This window comes from Leucopleurus acutus (genome assembly GCF_964270905.1).
Source record: "Leucopleurus acutus genome assembly, chromosome: 16".
NCBI lineage: Eukaryota > Metazoa > Chordata > Mammalia > Artiodactyla > Delphinidae > Leucopleurus > Leucopleurus acutus.
In genome coordinates, this window is record NC_139158.1 from 39481527 (window position 1) to 39507919 (window position 26393).

Sequence of the window (26393 nt, forward strand, 5' to 3'; positions counted from 1 at the left end):
AACATTCTCACGGGACTCATACCCCAATTGTCCACATGCTACATCACAGTATGACGGGGGGAAATGGTGGAATGCCTTTCCCTTATTTTTCATTTTCTTTCTACTGTCTTATTTTTCTACTGGGAATAGGCATTGCTTTTGTAATAAGAGAGAAAAAAAAAAACCCAGAAGATTTGAGCTTGTTTTTAGATCCAGTGTCACTTGCCACCAAAGGTAAAAAGGACTAAGTTCTTTCTCTCTCTTCTTCAAGGAATGCCCAGGATGGTACCACGTGAACAACAACCTTAGGGCCCAGTCCAGAGAGAGCCCTGCTTGCAGGGAGGACAAACAGTCACAAAGCAAAACGAGGTGTGCTGCGGAGGGGCTGAACTGGCACCTAAAGGCGAAGGGTGTCAGGTGCTCCTGTTCCTGAAGGCCTCGGCCGATGGACAAGACGGCGGCCCCACCTGCGAGCCTGGAATCGCCACCAAAAACACCACAAGTGTCAGCTGAAAGCTGAGTGAGGGCAAAGGCTAATAAGGCCCCAATCCACGCAGACTTCCAGCAGGCCTTGGGTCCTTGAAACCCAGCTCAGCACACGGCCAGTCATGAGCTGTGTGCTTAGGGCTCCGCTGCAGGACACCCTCCCCGCCATCTCTGTGCTCACTTCTGTGTGCCCATCTGTTCCATTGGCCTGAGACAGTCCAGCTTCTAACAGTCAACCTGCGTAATTACTGACAGCATCAGCTTCACACAGTGTTTCGAGTTGGACAATACGTTAGATGCTCACACAGAGATGGTCACAGAAATATCATACAGTCAGTAACATACACAAAGCAATATTCAGTGTCCCTAGAGTGTAGTTCTGACTTTCCCACCAACTAGCAGAATAAACTTAGACAACAGACGTTGGACGAAGCCAGGAAATTAGTGGCAAACACTCCGAGCTAACCCTGAGCTAACCCTGACTGTCTGAAGTTGCCTGGGGTTCCTGTGGAGAAGAATCTTATTTTTTTTTCATTTATTTTATTGAAATATAGTTCATTTACAATGTTGCATTAATTTCTGCTGTACAGCAAAGTGATTCGTTTATACACATATATACATTCTTTTTCACATTCTTTCATGGTTTATCACAGGATATTGAATACAGTTCCCTGTGCTCTACAGTAGGACCTTGTTGTTTATCCAACCTATATATACTAGTTTGCATCTGCTAACCCCAAACTGCCAATCCATCCCTCCACCGCCACCCCCCTCCCCCTTGGCAACCACAAATCAGTTCTCTATGTCTGTGAGTCTGTTTCTGTTTCATAGATAGGTTCATTTGTGTCATACTTTAGATTCCACATATAAGCAATATCATATGATATTTGTCTTTCTCTTTCTGACTTACTTCACTGAGTATGATAATCTCTAGGTCTATCCGTGTTGCTGCAAATGGCATTATTTCATTCTTTTTTACAGCTGAGTAGTATTCTGTTGTATATAAATACCACATCTTCTTTATCCATTCATCTGTTGATGGACACTTAGGTTGTTTCCATGTCTTGGTTATTGTAAATAGTGCTGCTATGAACACTGGGGTGCATGTATGTTTTTGAATTAGGGTTTTGTCCGGATGTATGACCAGGAGTGGGATTGCTGGATCATACGGCAACCAGGTGGAGAAGAATCTTAAGGCCACATCTGGGCGCAGCAGGGAAGGGTGATCGATTTTATCAGCAATGAGGTTAGGGGTGGGGAACGGGGAAGGGGGAAGGCAGCCAGGTACCCTGAACAAGCAACCCTTTAAATAACCAGTTCCCATAGGTCCTTCCCCTCTGACATCTGAGCTCTGAAATAATCAGAAAAGGATAATGCTTACAGCTCTTTGCCATCCCTGGTTTCGTCCAACCTCTGTGGTCCACAGTTATTCTGCTATCTGGTAGTCAAGTTCTCCTGGCTACAGCAGAAAATCTAATCAGTTAGGATGGTGATGGAGGATCCAAAGAAGGAAACTGCCCCTGCAAAGAACAACTCCACCCATCCTCTGCAGGAGGGTCTCCAGCAAGAAGCTAAGAATCCTGGTGCCTCGCACATGGCGACTGTTTATGCTTCAAGTGTGAGGAGCTTGAGGGTAAAAGGAAATTTCGTCCTCTATTCTCTTGAGACTTTCCCTGGGGAGGAGTAATCTCAAGACTCTTAGCCAACAGGATAAGGTAGCATTGCATCCAGATAACCACCGTCCGGAGTAAGTTCCCTCCTAAGTTAGGTGCAGACAACAGCCAGTCCCTGTGACGCTGGCCCATTTTGATAGCCAAGCAAACCAATGAGCTTAACCGTCTAGGGATCTCTCACAAGCTCATTTAGCTTGTGGTAGAGGAGTGTGTGTGGGTGTGTGCATTCACTCACAAAGATTTAGTTGAAATCACAAAGTCAAGAAGGAGAGTGACACACAGACATAGAGAACAGACTTGTGGTTGCCAAGGGGGAGGGAGGTGGTGGGGGAGGGATGGAGTGGGAGTTTGGGGTCAGCAGATGCAAACTAGTGTATATAGGATGGATAAACAACAAGGTCCTACTGTAGAGCACAGGGAACTATATTCAGTATCCTGTGATAAACCATAATGGAAAAGAATATGAAAAAGAATGTATATATGTGCATAACTGAGTCACTTTGCCGTACAGCAGAAATTAACACAACATTGTAAGTCAACTATACCTCATTAAAATAAATTTTTTAAGAAAGAAGGAGAATGACAGCAAAAGAAATAGGGGAATCCTGGAAGAACACAAAGAGGCAGCGCGCGAAACAACCGTTCAGCCGTTTAGCTCCGTCTTGCCATGAATCTACTCAAACCCAAGGACGGGCTCAGCTCACCTTGTTTAGCCGTTTGAGCATGTCTTTCAGCAGCAGCTGACACTCACACTCATTTTCATACCTGCAGATGGGACACAGAAGGGAGAGTTGGGCAGCTTCCGTGATCCGGTACGTGTGGTCACACAATCAGCATTCAATTAACCTGAGTCGTACCCCCTCTCATTAAGGGAAGCAGGAGCTGAGGCTGCATTTTGGAGCCCACTCCTTCCCAACCTTCTGCACATCCCTGCACATGCAGGAAGTGCCGCCAGTGGCCCCATAGATGGACAGGAGTCTCCCGGCCCGGAGTCCCAGCCCCAACCCCCCAGTGCCCCCTCCCAGCCACTCGAAGACGCAGGAATCAGATTCCAGCACACCTGTATCCCAAGTGCAGTGGCAGCACAGAGACTGGGAGGCTGTACTAACGATCTGTTACATCAAACAGCCCTAACCTGACCTGGTCCGGATACCCTATACTATTGTACTTATCATCACGTGTCAGCTTTTCTGGGTTACGCCATTTAATCCTCACAAAATCCTGGAATACGGCAGTTCCTGTTACCCCCTCGGGAAAGACGAGGAAACCGAGGTTGAGAAACTGGCCTGAGGCCTCCGCAGGTGTTCCTGGCACTTCACCCGCATCTGTGCGGCCTTGCCCTGCACACCAGGGGCCTCCTGTGGGCTGGCAGGCAGGGCAGGTTGGACGGGTCAGAGAGTCAGTGCCCCTGGGAGCAGCCTGCAAGCTCTGACAGGGCGAGTGGGTACGTACACACCCTGGCTCCCTGGCCCTCAGCTGGGATCACTGAGGTGTGCTCTCCATCCCGCAGGTGGCCTCCAGTGGCCATGCAGGTAACTTGCCGGGTGACGCACTCAGTGTTGGCTCCTTTCCCTTCCTGCCTATAACCTCCTCACTCCGCAACTGGTGCTCCCTGATGCCACCTCCCAAATAAGCGACTTTCTCAGGCTCGGCTTCAAGGACTCCAAACTAAGAGAGGGGTGCAGGACTCAGATGTGAGTCTGACAACAAAACTGTGTCCTGACAGCCACACCATGCTGCCTGGGTAGAGCAGGGACACCCTCAAAGTTAAACATACACAAGATTAGTAAAGCAGCAGATACTAGGAGCAGGTGTATTTTTTTTCTCCTAGTCGACTTCTTCCCTGGACTTCTAAAAAAATGGTGAAGATCAAGGAAGCAGAGAGACCCCAGAAATCATTCTGGTCAAAACGAGTTTCCTTCTAGGGGGAATTTCACCCCCTGAAGAAAAAGAGAAAGCCCCTTCCCAAATGACCCCCGACCTCGTTCCCTGCAAGCTGTCCCCAATATCCATTCTAATAGGACTTAGAGCCCGTCATGTTTGGTGGCCACAGGGCTGCCTAGAAGGGAGACTGCATTTCCCAGCCTTCCTTGCAGCTCAGTGTGGTCCTGACCAATGGGACGTAAGCATGTCTGTGGCCCCTTCCAGGTATCTGCGGTACGAGATGGTGCAGGTGTGTCCTTCTGCATCCCTTCCTCCTGCACCTGAAACAGGGATGCCACAAAGCATCGCTTTCTGTGTCCCTGTACACCCATGCCATGGGTCAAGTCAAGGACTTTATACTGTGACAGGTGCTGGGAAATCGTGCCTCAGAATGAAAAGTCTTGACTTCAGGGAAGAATATGAGGTATAGGAACACTGTTCTAAGTGTTTCCAGTTCTAGAGCCACCTAAGCAGCTCAGCTATAACCAGCAAGCAAAATATATTTGCATCAGTTTTACCTTTCACACCAGGATGTCACATTTAACAGTTTCTTTTCTGTGTGCCTCTAATGGAGCCAGAAATGATGTTTTTTAATGTTTAATTAGCTTTAAGAATAAAACTGTTAACAAAATCTAATTTTCTCATTGCTTCTTCCTGCTAGAAACATCCAAGAATTTCTGTAGCTTAAAAACATATTTAATAAACAACATATTAATGCGATTTTCATGCTTAGACAAGCCTAGATATTTTATTACAGACGAGTGATTTCATTATAAAGAGTTCATTGTAAGAATTCATGATATATTCATATATTCATAGAAATGAATATAAAAGTGAATTCATAAAGTGGGAAAAACCACTTTGGCTTCAATTACCTGATTGTTTTACAGGATTATTTTTGGTTTTCAGCGATTTGGATAATTGACTCTATTCATCATTGTATTTTGGTAGTTTTGTTTTTATTTTATTTAGTTTTTATTTTATTTAGCCTTTGTTTGATGTGCTGAAGACCTGATTTTGAAATCATTCAACTACCCAGGTAAAGAACATACCTAACAAGGCTGCATGCACCTTCCTATTTCTGCATTAATTTCACCTGGTTCTGGCTAATCATCACCTCACCTCTGGAATTAAACCAAACTCGGTGTGTGTACCCATGCATGTAGATGGGTCTGATTTTTATAATGATTTTCAAGTCCCACTACTCAAGTTAAAACATCAAAACTTCTCCAAGGGGGCAATGGGAGGGAATAAATTAAAGAGAATTATCAAATAAATCACAGTGCCTGAAGGGTCGGCTCCACGATGGACATACAACTCAGAGCCAAGTGAAATCAGGAGGACTCATCACGGCCACTCCTCCAACGAGGGCTCCTGGGAGTCATGCCGGCCCAGCCAAATCACAGCTGACTGTGGCCCAAGGACCAGGTAAAGGCCATTTGGGGATCGGAGGTACTCTGAAGACCCATGGAACTGCCCTGGGTGTCAACCAGCGTTCACTTCCATTCTCTTTAGGGAACATAGCTTAGTATGAATGAAGTCCTACGTTTGGGCCTCACTCCACAGGAGTCCAAGAACAGCTTCTCTCTAAGACACAGTGTTCTGGAAAGGGTATGGGCCTAGGGTGAAAAACCCAAGTTCAAGTCCTGCCACCCACAGGCCCTCTGCAAGCCTCAGTTTTCCCTTGAAGGGCCACAGGGATTTTCAGGTGCATTCTTCCAGCTGCAAACCTATTTCTGTGGATCAAAACCAGAAACAGGGATTTCCTGGCGGTCCAGTGGTTAGGACTCCATGCTTCCACTGCAGGGGGCACGGGTTCGATCCCTGGTCGGGGAAATAAGGTCCCACATGTGCAATTTGGCCAAAAAAAAAAAAAAGAAAGAAAGAAAAACAGAAGGACTGATGGGAATGGAATCGATGCTCATGATCTGATAAATATGCTCAGTACCCAATGCTGAATATCCTGACCACGACTGGGGTTGAGAATGTGGAACTCAAACACAACGCACTTTTGAAGAAAACCCTCTGGCTACCCTAGACCAGAGGTCCTCAAACCTGGCTGTTCACTGCCATCACCAGTGGAGCTCATTAAATATAAAAAACCTGGGCCCCACTTGGGGTCCAGGATGGGGCCTGCACATCTGTATTTTTTAGTTAATTTATATAATTTTTAAACAGATAAATCTCTTACATGGTTAGAGACTTTTTTAAATGACAGAAAAAGGTAAAAGTCTCCCTCTCACCTCTGCTCCTACTTCCTTATTCCCATAGGTAACCAGTGTTACTAGGTTTTTGTGTGTGTGCTTGTGTCGTCTTTTTTCTTATGCAAGCAAAAAAACCTCTACTCTGACCCCCGTCTTCTTAAAAGAGATGATAACACACTACTTTTTCTCACAATTGCACAGTATTCCATTGCATGAATGAAGCACAATTTTATAACCCGACTCCTATTAACAGGCCTTCAGGTTGGTCCCAGGCCTTTGCTATTGCAGATCACGCTGCAGTGAATATCCTGGTGGACATGCCCTTTGACACCTCCTGGAGTGAGTATCAGAGGGTAAATTCCCTGAAGTGCCCAGCTGAATCAAAGCGCACACCCATTTATCACCTGGAAAGATGCTGACAAATTGCTGAGCATCTTTTTTCTTTGAATAGCTGTTTGGGTGATTTTAACACATTATTCAGTCTGTCAAAAGGGGGGACATTGCCCAGGAGCAGGACCTCTGAAACTTCAAGGTCGTTAACTTAAACGACGAATCACCTGGGGGTCTTTTTCAGAGTCTGATTCAGGAGCTCTGGGGTGGGCCCAAGAGTCTCCATTTTTAACAAGATCCTGGGTGATGGCAATGCTGCTGGTCCATGGATCACACTTTGAGGGGCCAGACACTAGCAGGCACACGCTGAAGCAATGTCCAGGTGTCCGCTGTGATGCAGTGAAGGCCGTTAGACTTAGCATGCTCAAGACTTGAATTCCAGTCCCAGTGCAGCGATCCACCAGCTGAGTGACCTTGCCCCCAATCTCTACATTGTCTGAACCTCAGTCTCCTCATCTGTAAACTGGGTGCAGTACCGTCTATAACAGGATGAGGCTGTGAGGATTAAATAACATCGACACATCTCAAAAACACTGTGCTGAGCAGAAGGAGCCAGACACATAAGAATATGTCTAGAAGATTCCAGAACAGGCAATAGTAATCTATGGTGACAGAAATCAGAACGCTGGGTGCCTCTGCTTGGGGGGACTGGGGAGAGGGAACCAAAGGCTGGGAAAGGGCAGAAGGTAACTTTCTGGGGTAGAGGAATATCTTGCTTGTTTTAGTAGTTACATGGGTATCTATTAATACATTCGTCAAGCTCACTGAGCTACACACTTAAAATCTGTGCATTTCATTGCATGTAACTTAGGTCTAGACTCTAAAAGACATTAACAGCAAATTACACGATTTCATGCAAACCGTGACGTGCCACCAAAATGGAAGCTAGTCCTATCTTAGGGAGATGCAGCACGTGCGTGCCTCTGCCGAGATGAAGTCACCGGTCGCCTGGGCCCGGAGACGGCCCTCCCACCTCCGGGGCAGCGCTCTCCCGGCCCGCGCTGCCTCTTTACTCCCACGGCTGCGCTTACTTGCTTCGGAACTCGCAGAGGGCGCGCTGCGCCTCTGCTCCCTGGCGCTCCAACCGGGTGCGCTCGGCGGCCAAATCCCGGGCGCGCTGGCGGTTGCCCTCGACGTGGCGGGCGAGGGCATCCTCGGGGCCGGCCAGCTCGTCCAGGCGCTGGAAGGCGTCCAGCTGCCTCCGCAGGACGGCGTGGCGCTGCTCGAGCGCCCGGGCCCGCTGGACGTGGGCGGCCACGCGCTCGCCGAGCCCCTGCAGCTGCGCCAGGCTCGGCGCAGCCGCCCGGCTCTCCACCAGGCTGTCCGGCTCGACGGGGTGCGGCGCCTCCTCGGCGCGCTCGTACTGCTCCTTGCGGGCCTGGAAGACGTAGCTGCGCCGGTACATGACTCCTCTGCGGGCGAGCGTGCAGCCGGCTCCCAGAGGCCCCTCGTCGAGACAGCAGCGCGCTAAATAAACATCGGAGGCCCCTGGCACGCCGCTGGGACGTTCCAGAGCCGATCAGCTGTTGCTCAGCGCTGCGCCCAGCCTCGGGCAGAACAAAAGAGCGGTCGGCCTGCTTTTGTGCGCTGGATTAGCGGCCCATACAGCTCTGGGGGTTGGAAGGTTACATTGGGCAATGTGGTTTTTGTTCCGTGATTGTTAAAGCCCGTTGTTTTGTGAGTAAATGGAGGGTCAGGAGGACAGGAGAGGCATGCCTTTCTTTCGACTGCTTCCACTGGGAATTGTGAAGGAAGCCCAAGGGAGCTTGTTAAACTTGGACTAGTCGGAGAGCCCAAGGACCCCTGGCTTTGTCTCTTCTCTTTCAGTCAAGCTCTCAATGCCAGAACTTTTTAACAATACCATTTTCTTTTCCGATTACTTAAGCAATTCTTTTTCGTAATTGCAACATGACATTCAGGACCCCTCCTTATATTAGGGGTTCTTAACCGTGGATGCAAAATCAAATGGCACCTCTGGGTAAATTGTGAGGTGTATTCAAGTAAGTTCTTACTGATACTTGTGCATGTTTGTAACCAATCTCTTCTTTGTACAATAACTCAGAAAAGTTGTCCTTATTATAATATTATCCTGACTCTCATGGATTCTGAAAACCTTTCCAGAGTAGGAGATACAAGCAGAGCTCCATCAGGGCGTTGGCATAATAGATTATTTGAACCAAAGAAAAAATGCTTAAAGATTTGATAAATTGGCCAATTCTCAATTACATAATATGAAGGAATTTTTTTTTTGCCACTATGTTTCATTTTAATTTGTATTATGGAAATAACAAAGCTAGGCTTTGACAAACTTAAAAGTAAATTGTGGGTGTTGAAAGAAATGAATAGCATCTGATCAGAATGTTCCTAAATATAAATATTTTGTCCTATCTCCAGTTTTAAAAATCATTATCAAAAGCCTGTTTTCATAAAAGTAAGGATTAGCAGTGCCATATAATTAACTCTATGGATTGCACATAGTATACTACAAATTAAAGTCACAGTTATCAAAGATCAAGAAAATTACACAGATCTTTGTTGGTTTCTCAGAATTTATTTTTTTCTCCAAAAGGACTATGATAATGGATTCAGTGTGGAATGAATCTATGTAAGGGCCAAAGTTGTGCTGGCAGTGTGGTTATTATTCTATTTTGCTGTCTTAAGCCATTTAAAAATAGATTTTATGATCAAATCAAGGAGCACCAATGAGTATTTTCTATGGTATGGCACACATATACCATGCTGATTGCATGGTAAATTGGTTTCAGGCTTCCTAGAGAGCAAAACCAACATAGGACAAGAATAATTTATTTAAAAAAATCATTCATTCCCTTTGACATCATGTATCAGTCAGCTATTGCTACAGAACAAAATGACCCCCAAACCAAGTAGCAGACAAGAAGTCTTTATCACTCTGTCCCAGGTCTGCAGCTCAGCTGGATAGCTCTTCTGCAAGCTGCAGGTCTTCTGATCAGCTCGTGCATCTCTGCTCCAAATGTCTGCCATCCTCCTAGAGCTTGCAGTGACAGAAAGATGAGAGCGAGCCCAGGCACACAAGATCGTTCTAAGCCCTTGTTGGCATCGCGTCTGCTAACATCCCATTAGTCAAAGCAAAGCCCACAGCCACAGCCTCAGTCAAGAGGCATGGTTCACAGAAGGCCATGGAGAGGGTGAGGGTGTGGAACTCTGTCACAATGGAGTGAAGCATTGGGAGGGACCAGCAACCCAGTCTACCACTCATAGAAATCCCGTTTGAGAAAAACATAAACTTCCAGGAACATAACAAAAGAAAAAATATTATTTCCTTTTAATCCAGTGGAACAAACACTTAGAAAACATCTACTCACAAAGCATCATCTGGAAGAGTTAAATATTGAACAAGGTCAAGTCCCTACCTTTAAGGGGCAGGAGACAAATTCCTACTCAACGAATGAAGACACAAGGAAATCTGGGATAAGTTCTAAAATAGAGATGGTAATAAAACGCTGTGGTTGTATCAAGGCAGCAGCAGTGAGCGGTGCGTGGGCAGGTAGGGAAGTTGGAATTCCAGGCAGAACAGCATGAACGAGGTGTGAGCCCTGTGCTCCCCGAACATGGTGAGGCCAAACCGAGGTGGGCATGGCAAGAACGGTCCCACAAGGGTAAGTTCGAAGGCCTCCCATTGGTGGTGGTGGATTGAACATGGGCATGATCTCTACTCCCTCCCCCAAGCCCCACCAAAAATGGCAGCAAAGAATGTTTTTAGATTAAAACTCCACAAAAATAAGGAAGAAAAGAATACAGTGGACAAGATATGTGAACAAATTTTCAGGAGACTGACTAAGCACAGTGGAGAAAGCTAAGAAACCTAAGTGTCTCGGGGGGATGGGAGAGGAAAACAGCTGGGTCATGCAAGAGAACCTCAGAAATCTTAGGAATTGGATGTACCAGATATGGCAGAAGACGGAGGTGAAGGGTAGCGCTACCGAGTCCAAGCTCGTACTGCTCGCCACACGACAGGCCAATAAATGGAGAGGAGAGTTGTTGGGGGAATGCACAGCGACTTCGACTTTATTCAGAAAGCCAGCAGCCCGAGAAGATGGTGGACTCGTGTCCCAAAGAACCATCTTCCCGAGTTAGAATTCAGGCTTCTTTTACACTAAAAGGGGAGGGAGGGTGGCTGGTTGTTGCAATCCTCTTGGTGCAGGAATCCTTTGTTCTTGCAGCTGTCCAGGTAGGTCTGGTCACAATGCTCCTATAAACCTTCAAGAAGTATTATTCTCCGCCTGCAACTTTTTATCTCTATATGAATGGAAAAGTGTTATGCCTTTAAAGGTCAGAGCCTTGAGAATAGATTCTCCTGTGTATTTCAGGCTATAGGCAACATTCTTTTACAAAAGGTGCAGAGCCTGCACGACTAAGCCCCGGCAACAGAGCACAAAGGTTAGAGCTAAAGGAATAGATTCAATATGGAGTCAGGTTTGTTCTCTGTTACAGTAGAGCTGAAACACAAGAGGGTTGCCTGAGAGTCTGCATAGGAGCAGTTAGAATTTCACATCTCCTACCCAACCCTGCACAGTCAGGCAACCACCCAACCCCCATCATGACAGGAGACTGGAAGTTATTCTCCAGCGAAATTGAACAAGACCAAGTTGCCAGGCACAGCCAAGGGTAGAATGATGGCCAGTTGAAGCTGGTGGGAAAGAGAGGCAGCTGTAGGCAGTGGGAGGTGGGCCAGCAAGTCCATCTGGTCCCAGCATGGGCACTGGTAGAAGGGGGATAATCACTTACAGAACGAGGGTCACCATACCTCCCAGTTTACCTGAGACCATCCACGTTTACACCCTTTATCTCAGTGTAAGTGTAGGTGGCACCCACTCTCAAGAGTATCGTGGTTTGTCTGAGAAGGACACAACAAACATCTCATCTTGGCCCTGGACGCATAGCCTGAATCTAACCATATAAGGAAACATCCAGACAAACCCAAAATAAGGAACATTATTAATAAAAATAGACGGGAACAATGTTCTTTAAAATGTTAATATCATAAAAGACAAAGAGAGATGTGGAAAGATTCCAGATTAAAGATGTGACATCCAAATGCACTACTGATCCTAGACTGGATCCTGTGCTGGAGGAGAAAAGATGCTGTAAGATCATCACTAGATCCTTCGGCAAAATCGGAAGATGGACAATAGATTACACCTGTATCAATGTTAAATTCACTGAAGTTTATGACTACGCCACTGTTAAGTAAAAATAATATCTTTATTCTTAGAAAATAGCCTCTGGGGACTTTCCTGGTGGTTCAGTGGTTAAGAATCTACCTTCCAATGCAGGGGACTTAGGTTCGATCCCTGGTCGGGAAACTAAGATCCCACGTGCCGCAGGGCAGCTAAGCCCCGCGTGCCACAACTACTGAGCCTGTGCGCTCTGGAGCCCATTTGCCACAACTAGAGAAGCCCGCGTGCCGCAACAAAAGATCCTGTGTGCCGCAACTAAGACCTGATGCAGCCAAATAAATAAATAAATATTAAAAAAGAAAATATCCTCTGAACTATTTAGGGGTAAAATGCATGATGTATGTAACTTACCCTCAAATGATTTTTAAAAATTACATGTATAAATATAAACATTAAAATGTATGGAAAGAGAAAGAGAAGGAAAATGGGGCATAATAATAACAATAGGTGAATCTGGGTAAAAGGTATGCGGGTATTGTTTGTACCATCCTTACATAGTTTGAGATTATTTTCAAAAACATTTGTGAAAAGTGTGATCACCTTATACGTTAAGCACTTTGCGGTGTAGACATCTAAGAACTATTCCTTGCTTTACTTTATAGCCGACTAGCTACATAAAAGCAAAGAAAGGGAGAGGGACAGAGGGGAAATGGTTTAGTCAACTGTGCAAACACAATAGGAGAAAATGGTCTATAACCATTGACCAATTTTAACCATGTGGAATATGTGATGACATAAGTGAAAAAGTTCACAGCAAACATGAAGGGGAGCAGATAAAACAAAACAGCAGATGCCTAGTGATTATAGTCATATAAAAACATACAGATAATTAGAAATGAGTGTAATATGCCAGGTTGTATGTTCATCACATCTTTTTATTTCCATTTCAAGTTGTTTCAATACATGACACTTTAAAATTTTTTAATTAACACTTTTGTCCACTGAAAAAATAGGCATAGATGGTTTGCCTTTTAGTCAATTTCATACTCTAGAGGTTTAAGCCTTCCCTTTCAGTTCAGATAGATACATTCTGAGCTCGCTCTGGGCTTTTTATAGACATAAAGGGTAGTGGAGGGGTCCCTGCTTTCTACTAGCTGTGAGGCCTTGAACAATTCAGTTAACCCATTTTCTGAAAAGATGGAATTGAGCTAAGGAATCTCTACCATCTTGCTGCTTGTTATGGGCTGAATGGTATCCTCTAAAATTCATATGTTGCAGTCCTCACCCCCAATTCCTCAGAATGTGACTGTATTTTGGAGCAGGGCCTTTGAAGAGGTAACTAAGATAAAATGAAGTCATGTGGTTTGGTCCTAATGAAATATGACTGGTGTCCTTATAAGAAGAGGAGATTAGGACACAGATAGGAGCAGAAGGGAAAACCACGCGAAGACACAAAGAAAAGACAGCCGTCTACAAGCCAAGGAGAGAGGCCTCAGAAGAGACCACCCTGACGACACCTTGATCTCGGACTTCCAGCCTCCAGAATTGTGAGAAAATAGACTTCTACCGCTTGAGCCACCCAGTCCGTGGAACTTTGTTGTGGCAGCCCTAGCAATCTAGTAGACAGACTGCCCAAGCATTCTGATCCTGCACCGTCTCCTGTTACCGTCCATCCTTTCCCAGGACATACACATGTCTGCCACAAGAGGGCCACGCTGCCCTAAGAGTGCCTCCTGGCCCCCAGGGCCACTGCAGACAGCAGAGGGGGCAGCTGGGTGCACAGATGCACAGCTTGAAGCCTTGCAACCAAACTGGATCAACTCAAAAGGCGAGTCACTCTGGAAAGGCTCGTGTTGAATAAGGTGGCCAGAAACCCCGGAGTGAAAGGGCAAACCTCTGACCACCCCCAATGCCGGCTCCCTTAGACTGGCCTCCCCATCAGCTGTAAAGCAGGCTTGGCTGCTCTGTAAGTGATGCGTCGACACAAAGGAAGAAACACACTCAAAAGCAAGGCTCTCTCTCCAACTGCACGTACGTTGTGGACGCTGAAGACCTTCTGGAAAGTGAAGCCATAGATTCACTCACTATCAAAGCCAGAGGGCACTGAGTATCCACCTGCTTTTCTCAGGGCCCAATACAGTAACTGAAGCAAATATCAAATTTGATGACAGATGTATTCCTTGTGGTTTTTGACTGATGGGACCAACAAAAGGCATAACAACTAAATGCACTGCGTGATCCTGAATAGGATTCTAGACCAGAAAAAACAAACAAAAATAGCTATCCTGGAACATTATTGCGATGATTGATGAAATTTGAATAGATGGCAATATTATGTGTTAAAATGCCTGATTTTGATCATTGTTCAATGGCATATGAGAAGATGACCTTGTTCTCAGGAAACACATGATGGTTTAAGGGATGATTAGGCACAATAGCCAACTTACTTGCAGTGGTTCAGAAAATAAATGACATATATGCATATGGAATAGACACACATATAAATCAATGTGAATAATAAATAAAACATGGAATAGTAAAGCAAGTAGAGAAAATTGCAAATAATTGGTGGATTTAGGTAAAGGGTATAATGGGAGTACCCTATACTATTCCTGAAACTTTTCTGTAAGTTTGAAATTATAACAAAAGAAAAAGCTACCCTCCAAAATCCCAACCACCTCTGGAAAATTTTTGCTGAGAGTAGATGCTTCTTAATGATAGCAAGAAAATGCAAAAATGCTCCTTTGAATCACCAGACGGTATCATGGTCTCGGTAACCAGGATTTCACTGATGATCAAGGCAGGAGTTTAACACACTAGTGATGAAGGGGTGTTGAGATGTATCTGGACTCACCTCCCCTGAGCACCAGACGACGGGGCACAGCCTTGGAATGTCGTTGAGACACGGTCACACCTACTCATTCATCCTCACTCTGGTTATGCATGAAAAGTGGCCATGCCTGTGACCTCGGGGATGTAGCAATGAGTCACGATCCCAGCAGGCACCATCCTCAGGACCAAGTTTGGAGAAGTCTCTTTCACAGTTATAATTTCTTGTGGCTTTCACTCTAGCCATGCTATTCATATTTCTGCTCTGTGCTTCTCTTTAAGATATCATTAAACAGACCTACTGCCATGCTCAAGTTGGGTCAGCCTACATCTCAACCACCCACTTTTGTTTTGGAAATAGATTTCCAAGTGGTTTGATGTATCATCGAGCCACAGTTGGCCAACTGGCATGCTCATTTTGCCCTAAAAGGAAGATGTTCCAGACCCCAATTTGTACCAGTAGGAAATGGATTGCAAGGAATTAGGCACAAACACCCATGAAGGCATTTCTAATAGAACTACACAGTCACAGATTTAAACCTACATCTGGTATACCCACTGTTTTTATGGGTCTTTATCTACTTCCTTATTGCTATCAAGAGGAACTAATTAAACTATGTCACAAGAGAAGATGTTCTATCTTCTGAAGTTTACCAACTTCTCAGCTTTGACCTAAAATTGGGACAGATGATATCCCAAACTACTTTATCATCTATTTTCAGATTCTGCACTCAGGGATACTAAGACTGCACACTTTAAGCCCTAACTTTCAACTCTCAGACCTAAATTCCACATAAAGTTTTCTAATGAAAGTTCTAATAATAGCTGGTTTGCAGAAGATTGCCATTGTTTGGAAGGCATATAGTGTTACTGAGTCCAAGCACATACTGCTTGCCGCACAACAGCCAATAAATTGACAGATGAGCTGTTAGGGCAAGGAATAGTGACTTTATTCAGAAAGCCAGCAGCCAGAGAAGATAGTGGACTCGTGTCCCAAAGAACCATCTACCCCAGTTAGAGTTCAGGCTTCTTTTATACTAAAAGGGGAGGGGGTGTGGCTGCTTGTTGCCCACTTCCTGGTGCCGGAATCATTTGTTCTTGCAGCTGTCCAGATACGTCTGGTCACAATGTTCCTATAAACCTCCAACAAGACAATTATTTTCTTTTCTGCAACTTTTTAAATTCTATACGAATGGAAAAGTGTTAATACCTTTAAAGGTCAGAGCCTTGAGAATGGGCTCTCCTGTATATTTCAGGCTATAGGCAACATTCTTTTACAAAAGGTGCAAAGCCTGCATGACCAAGCCCCAGCAACAGACACAAAGGTTAGAGCTAAAGGAATAGATTCAATATGGAGTCAGGTTTGTTCCTCTCTGGTACAATTCCCCACTGTCAATGTCCATTCCACCATTTTGCGGGAAAAGGGGTGACAACCGCTCTGCTGAACGGGGGTGATGTGGGGGTGATTGTGGAATGGAACTGATCAACTTGGGTCAGAAAGTATTGCCAGGTTTGGGCAACCATGGCTCCCCTTTTTATGGCCCTGTCACAACACTTAGACAAGCACTTGAACATAAACATAAATTCCAGCACTTGGTATAAGGATACCCAGGATGTTCTGCTCTGTGCTATCTCTTTTTTTTTGCGGTACGCGGGCCTCTCACTGTTGTGGCCTCTCCCGTTGCGGAGCACAGGCTCTGGACGCTCAGGCTCAGCGGCCATGGCTCACGGGCCCAGCCGCTCCGCGGCATGTGGGATCTTCCCGGATCGGGGCACGAACCCGTGTCCCCTGCATCGGCAGGCTGACTCTCAACCACTGTGCCACCAGGGAAGCCCTGTGCTATCTTTATATCCTGCCAAACATTTCAGAAAGGGGAATTATTTCCCCCCTTGGTCCTTTCCAATGAATGGCTGTCTCCAGTGTAGTGAAACAAAAGAGAAGACCAAAAGTCATCCTTACTTATCTGGTAGGAGGCTTGGCTCAAAACAGCAACTTGAGATCTTCTAATGGCTCACAAGACCAAGTCCCCTTTTCTTTCTTCTGTCCAGTTTCTGGAGGAGCGAATTTTCCTCAGGTCTGGTGAATCCATGGCCTTACATCCTGGGTAACCTAAGAGAGGAGGGAGTGTTTAGCAGGACCTCATACGGTCCTGTCCGCTTAGCTGCAAGTTGATGTTCGGGTCCTTGTTCTCTCCAGGTTTTGAGGAGGACTCATCTCTGTGCTAGAAGGGATGCAGGAGCACCTCAGTTGGGTAGGCAGACCTACTGGAAGCAAACTTTTGAACAGAAGTTAGTATACTGCTAGAGTCTTAACATGATTGGCAACTGCCAGGTCCTTTAAGACGTCCTACAGATTCTCCCACACAGGCAGACACCTGGAATGGCCTAGCATACAATATTTCAAAAGGGCTTAATTTAAGCTTGCTTCTGGGAGCCACTCTGATCCGTCTCAGGGCAACTGGCAAGGCTTTATCCCAAGTTAAATTAGTCTCTTGACATATTTTAACAATGTTCTTCTTTTTTTTTTTTTTTTTTGCGGTATGAGGGCCTCTCACTGTTGTGGCCTCTCCCGTTGCGGAGCACTGGCTCCGGACGTGCAGGCTCAGCGGCCATGGCTCATGGGCCCAGCCGCTCCACGACATGTGGGATCCTCCCGGACCGGGGCACGAACCCGCGTCCCCTGCATCGGCAGGCAGACTCTCAACCACTGCGCCACCAGGAAAGCCCAGCAATGTTCTTTTTACTGGTTGTTTTTTGGCTGCACCACATGGCTCGCGGGATCTTAGTTCCCCGACCAGGGATGGAACCCGTGCCCGCTGCAGTGGAAGCGTGGACTCTTAACCACTGAACTGCCAGGAAATTCCCAGCAATGTTCTTTTTGAATGTATGATTCATTTTCTCAGTTTTTCCTGTTGATTGTGGTCTCCAGGATGAATGTAGTTTCCAACCAACATTCAGAGCTTTAGATACCTGTCGGGTTATAGTGCAGAGAAAAGCAGGCCCATTGTCACTTTGAAGGGTGTTGAGCCGTGCAAATCGGGGGATAATTACCTTAAGGAGAGCTTTCACTGCTTCAGAGGTTTTTATTGTCTGGGTGGAATATGCTCCCACCCATCCTGAAAAAGTGTCCACAGACACTAACAAGTATCTTCAGTTTCCTGCAGCTCATCTACCTGCCAGTAGGTTCTCCGTGGGGCAGGTTCCTGTATAAAGTACTGAGTTCCCATGGGGGGTGCTGTATCAAGCAGCGGTCTTTGCATTAGTTTTAGCACAAATCATACAGTTCTGAGTGACTCGTTGGATGGCCCTTTGTAGGTTAGGCCCCGTTTTATACTTCTGAATCCATTGTGAGGTGGCATCTCTCCCGTAATGGGTACTATTATGAATGTGCCTCAGGACGGGGTCCAAGCCTCGGGATAAAAAAACAATTCCTCATGCACTACATTTCCAGCCGGGCGAGGTGTGATCAAGAGTGGATCCTCACTCTTTAGCCCTTTCTTTGTCCTCTTCTGAATACACCGGCTGGTATTTTGACAGATGGAGCTGAGGAAGAAGTGACCCTCTCACGGCTTGATAATCGCCTTCTTTGCAGCTTGGTCAGCTAATTGGTTTCCTTTTATTATATGAGTTTTGCCTCTTTGGTGGCCTGGGCGGTGCATTACGGCCTCTTGTGAGGGCTTATGAAATGCTTCTAACAGTGACAGGATTTCAGAAGTGTGTTTTATGTCCTTATTATTTGAAGTAAGGAGGCCCCTCTCTTTCCAGATTGCCCCATGAGCGTGCACCATGGAGAATGCAGAGCGGGAGTCTGTGTATATATTCACCCACATTCCTTCAGCAATAAAGAGAGTGCTTGTCAGAGCAAAGATTTCTGCCTTTTGGGCTGAGCTCCCTGGGGCCAAGGCTCTCCTCTCAGCAGTCTTCTCTGGGGTTATCACTGCGTACCCAGGGCATCGCCTACCTGGTCCCCATCAGTGAACAGTTCCAAATCTGGCTGGCCAAGCCTTGGTCTGCTAGAGCACACTGGGTGCGTGATGTTCAGGCAGTCGTGCTCTGAGGATTGCGTGGCTTCAGTCGGGAGCAATGCGGCTGGATTTAGGGCTGAAGTGACCTGGAGTCGCTCGCTGGGATTGTCTAAGAGAATGGCTTGGTACTTTCCCATTCTCCCAGAGGTCAGCCAATAGCCCCCTTTTCTGTTCCAGTAAAGAAAGGAAATAGTGAGGGACACACACAGTGGTGGGTTGCCCCAGGGTATATTTCTCAGCTTCCTGAAGTATGTCACAAGTAGCAGCTACAGCTCCAAGGCAAGGGGGCCACCCTTAATGATACGATCTAGCTGCTTTGAGTTGAGGGATGTTGCCCAGAGCTTGAATTGACACCCAGAGACTTATGTCTTGTTCTTCATGGACATACAATTTTTTAAAAAATAAATTTATTTATTTTATTTATTTATTTTTGGCTGCGTTAGGTCTTCGTTGCTATGTGCGGGCTTTCTCTAGTTGCGGCGAGCGGGGGCTACTCTTCGTTGCGGTGCGTGGGCTTCTTGTTGTGGTGGCTTCTCTTGTTGCAGAGCATGGGCTCTAGGCACGCGGGCTTCAGTAGTTGTGGTACACGGGCTCAGTAGTTGTGGCGCATGGGCTGCAGCATGTGGCATTTTCTTGGACCAGGGTTCAAACCCGTGTCCCCTGCTTTGGCAGGCGGATTCCTAACCACTGCACCACCAGGGAAGTCCACATTATTTTTTCAAGGCAACCTGAGTTTGGAGGTAACACACACACTGGATCTGAAGATGCTGCTTTGCCAGGATTTCTATGTGATGTCCGTGTGACGCTAAGAACAATTCCAGGGCATCTCAGAGCTAACAAGCTGATGTTCCCAAGGCTGCATTTGGGGCACTAGTTTGCTGAGTCACTTGCAGTGCTGTTCTGCAGCTGTCTCTTAGGACCTTATAAGACCCAGTTGTTAAATTTTCAGGAATTTGGGGAGCTGGTTGACACTGCACTGGTGGCTTGAAATCAGCCAGGTGGGAATACTTATACCATAGGAATTGACAAACACCATAAACCCAGTTCAGGACATTTGCCCCTTGAAAGTCAGGTGTTCAACTGCCATGGCATTACCTGTGAAATAATATAGATCCATCTCTCCAGTGGCAGATGTTGAGGGACAGAAACTTTTGATGTCTTTTCTTCAGACTCTGCAAACTCAAAGAAGAGAATCAGGCTTCCCAAGTATGTTATGTAAAATGGTACCCTAAATTTAAATGCTCAGCTTAAAAAAAAAATTAGACTAGAATCAGAGTATATAGGCTGAGAAAATGGCTTGTTTTGATGTCCAGTTGGCTCAAGAAGTTTCTGAAAATTAATTTATGATAAATTGCCTTATAAAGTTAACATAGCTCCCAAAATGTTATGGGGCCATTTCAAAAACTGGGGAAGTCAGCCAGTAAATTAAAGTGTAGCTCTGTAAAGGAAGAAAGAGATTTATCTCAACAATAGTTGAGACCCAGCTGGAGGAATTGGTCTTTATTTTAGTGGAAAGGGAGATAGCAATCCCTAGCTAATTTCAAGATTTATTTTTCCCCCTGAAATAATAGCTGACCACAGGCTCTGTTGTTCTTGGCTAAGTTTTCTACAAACAAGAATTTTGCAGCTGCAATGACCTAACTTGGGAAACAATTTGATAACGTTTTGTAGAAAACACAAAACATTTGTTTTGTTCTTTCTGAAGACCAGCAGCGGGACTAGGGGGAGAGCATAATATTTTGCCTTGAAACAGAAAAAAAGTTAATAACATCAGTGGCTGGAAGAATATTTCAGTTCAAATAAAGGTCATCTAAAGCCCGTGAAGTGTTGTCTTTCAAACCAGTAATGAACACGCCTCACACAATCAGCTAAAATCCTGGATTCATTCAGTTGGTTATTAGGGCATAAGTGGAGACCTTTATCATACAGCAAATAGCTCGCTAGTTTTGACGAAAACAGCAGGAACAGTGGTTAGCTGCAAAAACAGACGTGTTTTAGAAGAACCAGGAGAACACTTCTTGATGTGGTTGGAAAAAAAGAAAAGCTGCTTGCAGTGATTTGGATTTCATTTGGATGATTGCAGACAATCCAAATTAGGCAACATTACTGCTGATAGTTTGTTAAAATATATATATATATATATATATATATATATATATATATATATCAGCTCAGCTATCAGCAAAATGCCCTCCCAAAGCTGATTGAATATGTACCAGTGAAGTTATTTGAAGTAACTTGATACACTGTGTCATAGGACATATAGATTAAAACCATGGCTGCTTGAGTTAAATAGTCCAGGTTTAAATCCTTCATGACCCATTAGCTATGTGATCTCAGTAAAGAGATGATCTCTCTCAGCCTCACATGCTTCATCTGTAAGCTAGAGATGATATTAGTTCCCAAAACATGTTGTCAGGGTTAAATTATGTGCTTACGGTCGGTGCTTAATAAATATCAGCCGTTATTTTTTGCCTGTAGCCTGACTTACTGTAAGCATTTGTGTTGACTTGGAGTCCCCAGAAGCAGACCCTGAGGCAAGGGTTCAATTACAAGTAACATTGGAGCTCTGCATCCGTGGGCTCCACCAACCGCAGATTAAAAATATTTGGGGGAAAAAATTGGGGGGACTTCCCTGGTGGTCCAGTGGTAAGGCTGTGTGCTCCCAATGCAGGCGGCTCCGGTTTGATCCCTGGTCAGGGAGCTAGATTCTGCATGCCACAACTAAGAGCCCACATGCTGCAACTAAGAGCCCACACTCATCAACGAAGATCCTGTGTGCTGCAACTAAGACCCAGCACAGCCAAGTAAAGAAATAATTTTTTTTAAAATAATAATAATTAAAAATTTTTTAATAAATAAATTTATAAAAAAATTAAAAAGGCTTCCCCGGTGGCAGAGTGGTTAAGAATCCGCCTGCCAATGCAGGGGACACGGGTTCGAGCCCTGGTCCGGGAAGATCCCACATGCCGCCAAGCAACTAAGCCTGTGCACTGCAACTACCGAGCCCATGTGCTGCAACTACTGAAGCCCATGTGCCATACTGAAGCCCACACACCTAGAGCCCCTGCTCCACAACAAAAGAAGCCACCGGAATGAGAAGCCCACGCACCGCAACAAAGACACAACACAGCCAAAATAAATTTATAAAAAAAATAATAATAATTTTAAAAAATATTTGGGGGAAAAAAATTGGGGAGGATTCCCTGGCAGTCCAGTGGTTAGGACTCCATGTTTTCACTGCTGAGGGTGCAGGTTTGATCCCTGGTCCAGGAACTAAGATCGCACAAGCCTCACAGTGTGGTCAAAAAAAAAAAAAAGGAAAAAAATTCCAGAAAGTTCCAAAAAGCAAAACTTGAATTTGCCCATGCTCAGGCAACAATTTACATTGTATATACCACTATTTACATAGAATTCTATTAGGTATTATAAGTAATCTGGGGACGATTGAAAGTGTAAGGGAGGATGTGCGTAGCTTACATGCAAACACGACACCATTTTATAGAAGGGACTTGAGCACTTGGGGAGGGGTCCTGGAGCCAACACCCCATGTATACTGAGGGATGACTGCAGTGTATTTGGCAGAGGATCCAAGACACCAGTAGATGGGTGGAGATGTGTGGGGCAGGAAGGGAAGGCAGTGAATCATGGGCAACTGGGGCTCACTGCATCTGGGGCCTCTCGGAGACAGAGCAGGATGCCCCACAGAGACATCCCACCTGGGGCGAGGAAGCTGGGTTCTTATCCACCAACTCCCTGTCCATCTCTGGTTGAAGGCGGCTCCTAGGGCAGCCTTCAGGGTTAGAGGAACGTGTTCAGGGAACACTGGAGGGGCACTGGTAGAGCTTCTAGAACCTGCATTGTTGTTTTCTGATCATTACATGAGCTGAAGTTCCTCTACATATGTAACAGGTCAAGCCTACAGCGATAATAATGCAACAAAACAAGACAAAAAAACTGTATTCATTCTATGCTGGTTTTAATGGAGGTACTAAGAAAAGAAATAATGTAACAAAAAAAATTTGTAAGTTTCCCTCACATCAACACAGCACTGGGAATAAAATGTGGAGTTTAAACCCTAATTCTGCTTTGAATCACTTACTTCTTCCTCAGTACCTACCACCTGAAGCTAGAAATGTATCTAATGTTTTTCATAGTGCTGTGCAATAGCTAAGTTTTCACGAAAAAGGAAAAAACTCCCTCTTTTTCCAAAAATCACAAAGTTTTAACAGCTGCAATAACATGCCTCCCCAGTAACTGAAACCACTCAAGTTTTTAGGAAAAATAACGTATTAAGACTTTCCCATGCATCGAGTCACAGGTTCAGATACTAAAGTGGTAATTAACACCTATAAACTCCATTCCTAAATTGAGAAATTTATCTGTTACATAATCTGATCATTTGTGTCTTTTTCATGTGAAAAGAGGAAAGTCCGTATATATGGCCAACATTTCCAAAATAAATAACTGCCTCAGAGAAAAAGACTGAATGATTTGACCACATATTATATAGACTTTTTTGTGCTACAAAAAAAGCCCAAAAAACAAAGAAACCTAAGAGCAACAACAACCCCCAAAGAATGTTAGATGCTAATCAAAAACGGAGGGAAAGCTTGCATATTGGATAAAAGACAAAGTACTACATAAAGATCACAAATCAATCCAAAAGGACAAATATCCGATAGAAAAGCGGACAAACAACAAAAGCAACTGAGAATTTTACCTGTTACAGAGTCTGACCATGTGCGATATTTTCAAATGAAAAGAAAAAGCCATATATAAGCAGCCCAGGTTTCTAAAGCAAATAATTATACTTTAGAGTTTGACATGAAATGTTAAGGAGGAAGGTGCATGGTCAAAAAACATGAAAAGATGTTCAAGCTCATTATTCATCAAATACTGCAAATATAAAATGAGAAAGTGGTACCTCCCAGCTAATTGGTGAAGGTTAAAAAGATCATTAAGCACCTACCTACCACTGATGTGGGTCCAGGACCTGGACAGCCATACACTATTCCTAGGAATGTAACATTTCTAGAAGGCAAACTGACAACATACTGCATATTTCTTTGGATAGCTCAGGAATTTCGACCTAGCCACTTTACTTACAGGAATTCAGCCTAAGAAAATAATTGGACAAATGTCTGAACATGTTCTCAATGGATGCTGTATCAGTTTGGGCTTTCCAGAGAAACAGAACTAATATTATATGTATATTGAGAGTGAGAGCGGGAGCGAGAGAGCGAGAGAGCGAGAGACAGAGATGAATTGAGAGTAAGGAACTGGCTTATGCCATTGTTGGGGCTGGTAAGCCTGAAATCCGTAGAGCAGACTGGCATTCAGGTAAGAGTTGATTTGCAGCTTCAAGTCTGAAATCCATCAGGGCAGGTCTGCAGGCTGGCAATTCAGGCAGGATTTCTACTGTTACAGCCTCGAGGCGAAATCCCTCTCCAGGAAACCTCAGTTTTTGATGTTACAGCCTTTAGTTGATTGGATACAGCCCATCCACATTAGGGAGAGCAATCAACTCCTCAAGGAGTGTTTGACCAAGACACTGGGCACCGCAGCCGAGCCACGTTGACCCATAAAATTAACCACCACGGATGGTCATGCCTGCTGCTTTACAGAGAAAACAGGAATCATCAAAAGACACTCTGAACTTTCACCTGGAGTTCCTAGTCCAACACCCCTTTTCCCTTCCTGGGTCTCCTCACCAACATTTGAGTCTGTTTACCACATGCCCTTTCTTTCTTTTTTTTTTTCTTCTTTAAAAATTATTTTGGAGTATAGTTGATTTACAATGTTGTGTTAGTTTCAGGTATACAGCAAAGTGATTCAGTTATATGTATACATATATTCACTCTTTTTGAGATTCTTTTCCCATATAGCCCATTACAGAGTATTGAGTAGAGTTCCCTGTGCTATACAGTAGATCATTATTAGTTATTGATTTTATATATAGTGGTGTGTTTGTGTCAATCCTGATCTCCCAATTTATCCCTTCCTCCCCTTAACCACCTGGTAACCAGAAGTTTGTTTTCTACATCTGTAGATAAGTTCATTTGTAGCCTTTTTTTAGATTCCACATATAAACAATATCATATGATTTTTGTCTTTCTCTGTCTGACTTACTCTAGGTCCACCCATGTAGCTGCAGATGGCATTATTTCATTCTTTTTTATGGCTGAGTAATATTCCATTGTATATATGTACCACATCTTCTTTATCCATTCATCTGTCAATGGACACTTAGGTTGCTTCCATGTCACACATGCCCTTTCTTGAAGCATTTTTCTTAGCTCCAAGATTCTACTTGCTTCCGGGTTTTCCACTTCTTTACTCCTTCTTAGCCTCTTGAAGGGATCCTCTTCAAATTCACATCCTTGAATTAGTGGGGGTCCGCAGGTTCTGTCCTAAGTCCTCTTCTCTTTCCACCCTCTGGGCCACCTACAATCACATTCAGAGGCACATAGCAGGCACCCGCCAATAGCTTAAGCAAATATGATGGGGTCTAGAGATAGGCAGGTCAGGGCTGGTTGGCGGACCCTGATTCCTCCCCACTCTCATTCTGCCGACCTTAGTTTGCGGCTCTGGAGCCCCTGCTCACGAGATGCCTGCTGCCAGTGTCTCCCCACCAACTGTTTGGAATCTGATTCATTCACTTATTCAACAGATATCTATTCACAACCTACTATGTGCCAACACTCTTCTGCACTGAGAATACAGACGTGAAAATATATATAAAAATCCTTGTTCTTGTGGAGCTTATAGTTAGATGGGGGAAAACTGAAAGTAAGTGAGATAAACGAGTGAAAAATGCCCTGTGTCAGATTGGGTGATGGGTGCTACGGAGAAGAATGAAGCAGAGGGAACCGTTGCTTCTTGCTGTGCATTTTCTCTTATTACACATAGGTTTTGGGGTGGCGTGGACCAAACATTTTCGTTTGGGGACTTATTTAGCAGTATTGAGTCTCTTATAGCCCTACTCAGAAGCCGTCCATACTCTCTACTCTTTATATTTATTTCTGAATTTATAAAAGCCCCCAAACTGCATATAATATGAGTCTTTAAGCATGGGTAAAACTACCCCAATGAACGGTTTGGAAGGTGTGTTAGGGAATGGAGATGCTCCAGAATTCAACATAGTTTTTTGAAGCAGCAAGTTACATCCCCCTGCAACCCCCCCTGCAACCCCGCTGCAATCCCCCCTACAATCCACCCTGTAATTCCCCTGCAATCCCCCTGCAATCCCTCCTACAATCCCCCTGCAATCCCCCCTACAATCTCTCCTGCAATCCTCCCTACAATCCCCCCTACAATCCACCCTGTAATTCCCCTGCAATCCCCCTTGCAACCCCCCTGCAATCCCTCCTACAACCCCCCTGCAATCCCTCCTACAACCCCCCTGCAATCCCTCCTACAACCCCCCTGCAATCCCTCCTACAACCCCCCTGCAATCCCTCCTACAACCCCCCTGCAATCCCCGCTACAACACCCCCTGCAATCCTCTGAAGCTTTTTACCCGAGTCCTTTCTTGCCTCTCCAGTGCTTTTGCCCTTCAGATGGACTGTAAACATAATTTCTTGAACACTACTAGAGAGACTTCGAGACAATAAGATCAGTATTAACCAGCTCTCACAGATGTTTGATCATGCTTGCTTGTACAGAGTTCCCCCATTTTAAAAAAGGAATGTCATAAAAAAAATTTTTCCATAGAATTAAATA

At 44.9% G+C, this 26393-nt stretch overlaps 1 protein-coding gene across 1 annotated transcript in view; it reads right to left on the reverse strand.

The window, feature by feature from the left end:
• The window catches only part of BFSP1 (beaded filament structural protein 1), a gene marked incomplete at both ends in the record, with an annotated part of 35739 nt that extends 27679 nt beyond the window's left edge, over window positions 1–8060 (reverse strand). The window contains 2 exons of the mRNA XM_082857141.1: window positions 2843–2903; window positions 7687–8060. Of these exons, the coding sequence (XP_082713267.1) occupies window positions 2843–2903; window positions 7687–8060 (435 nt within the window). The remainder of the gene's footprint in view (window positions 1–2842; window positions 2904–7686) is intronic.
• Window positions 8061–26393: the final 18333 nt, after the last annotated feature.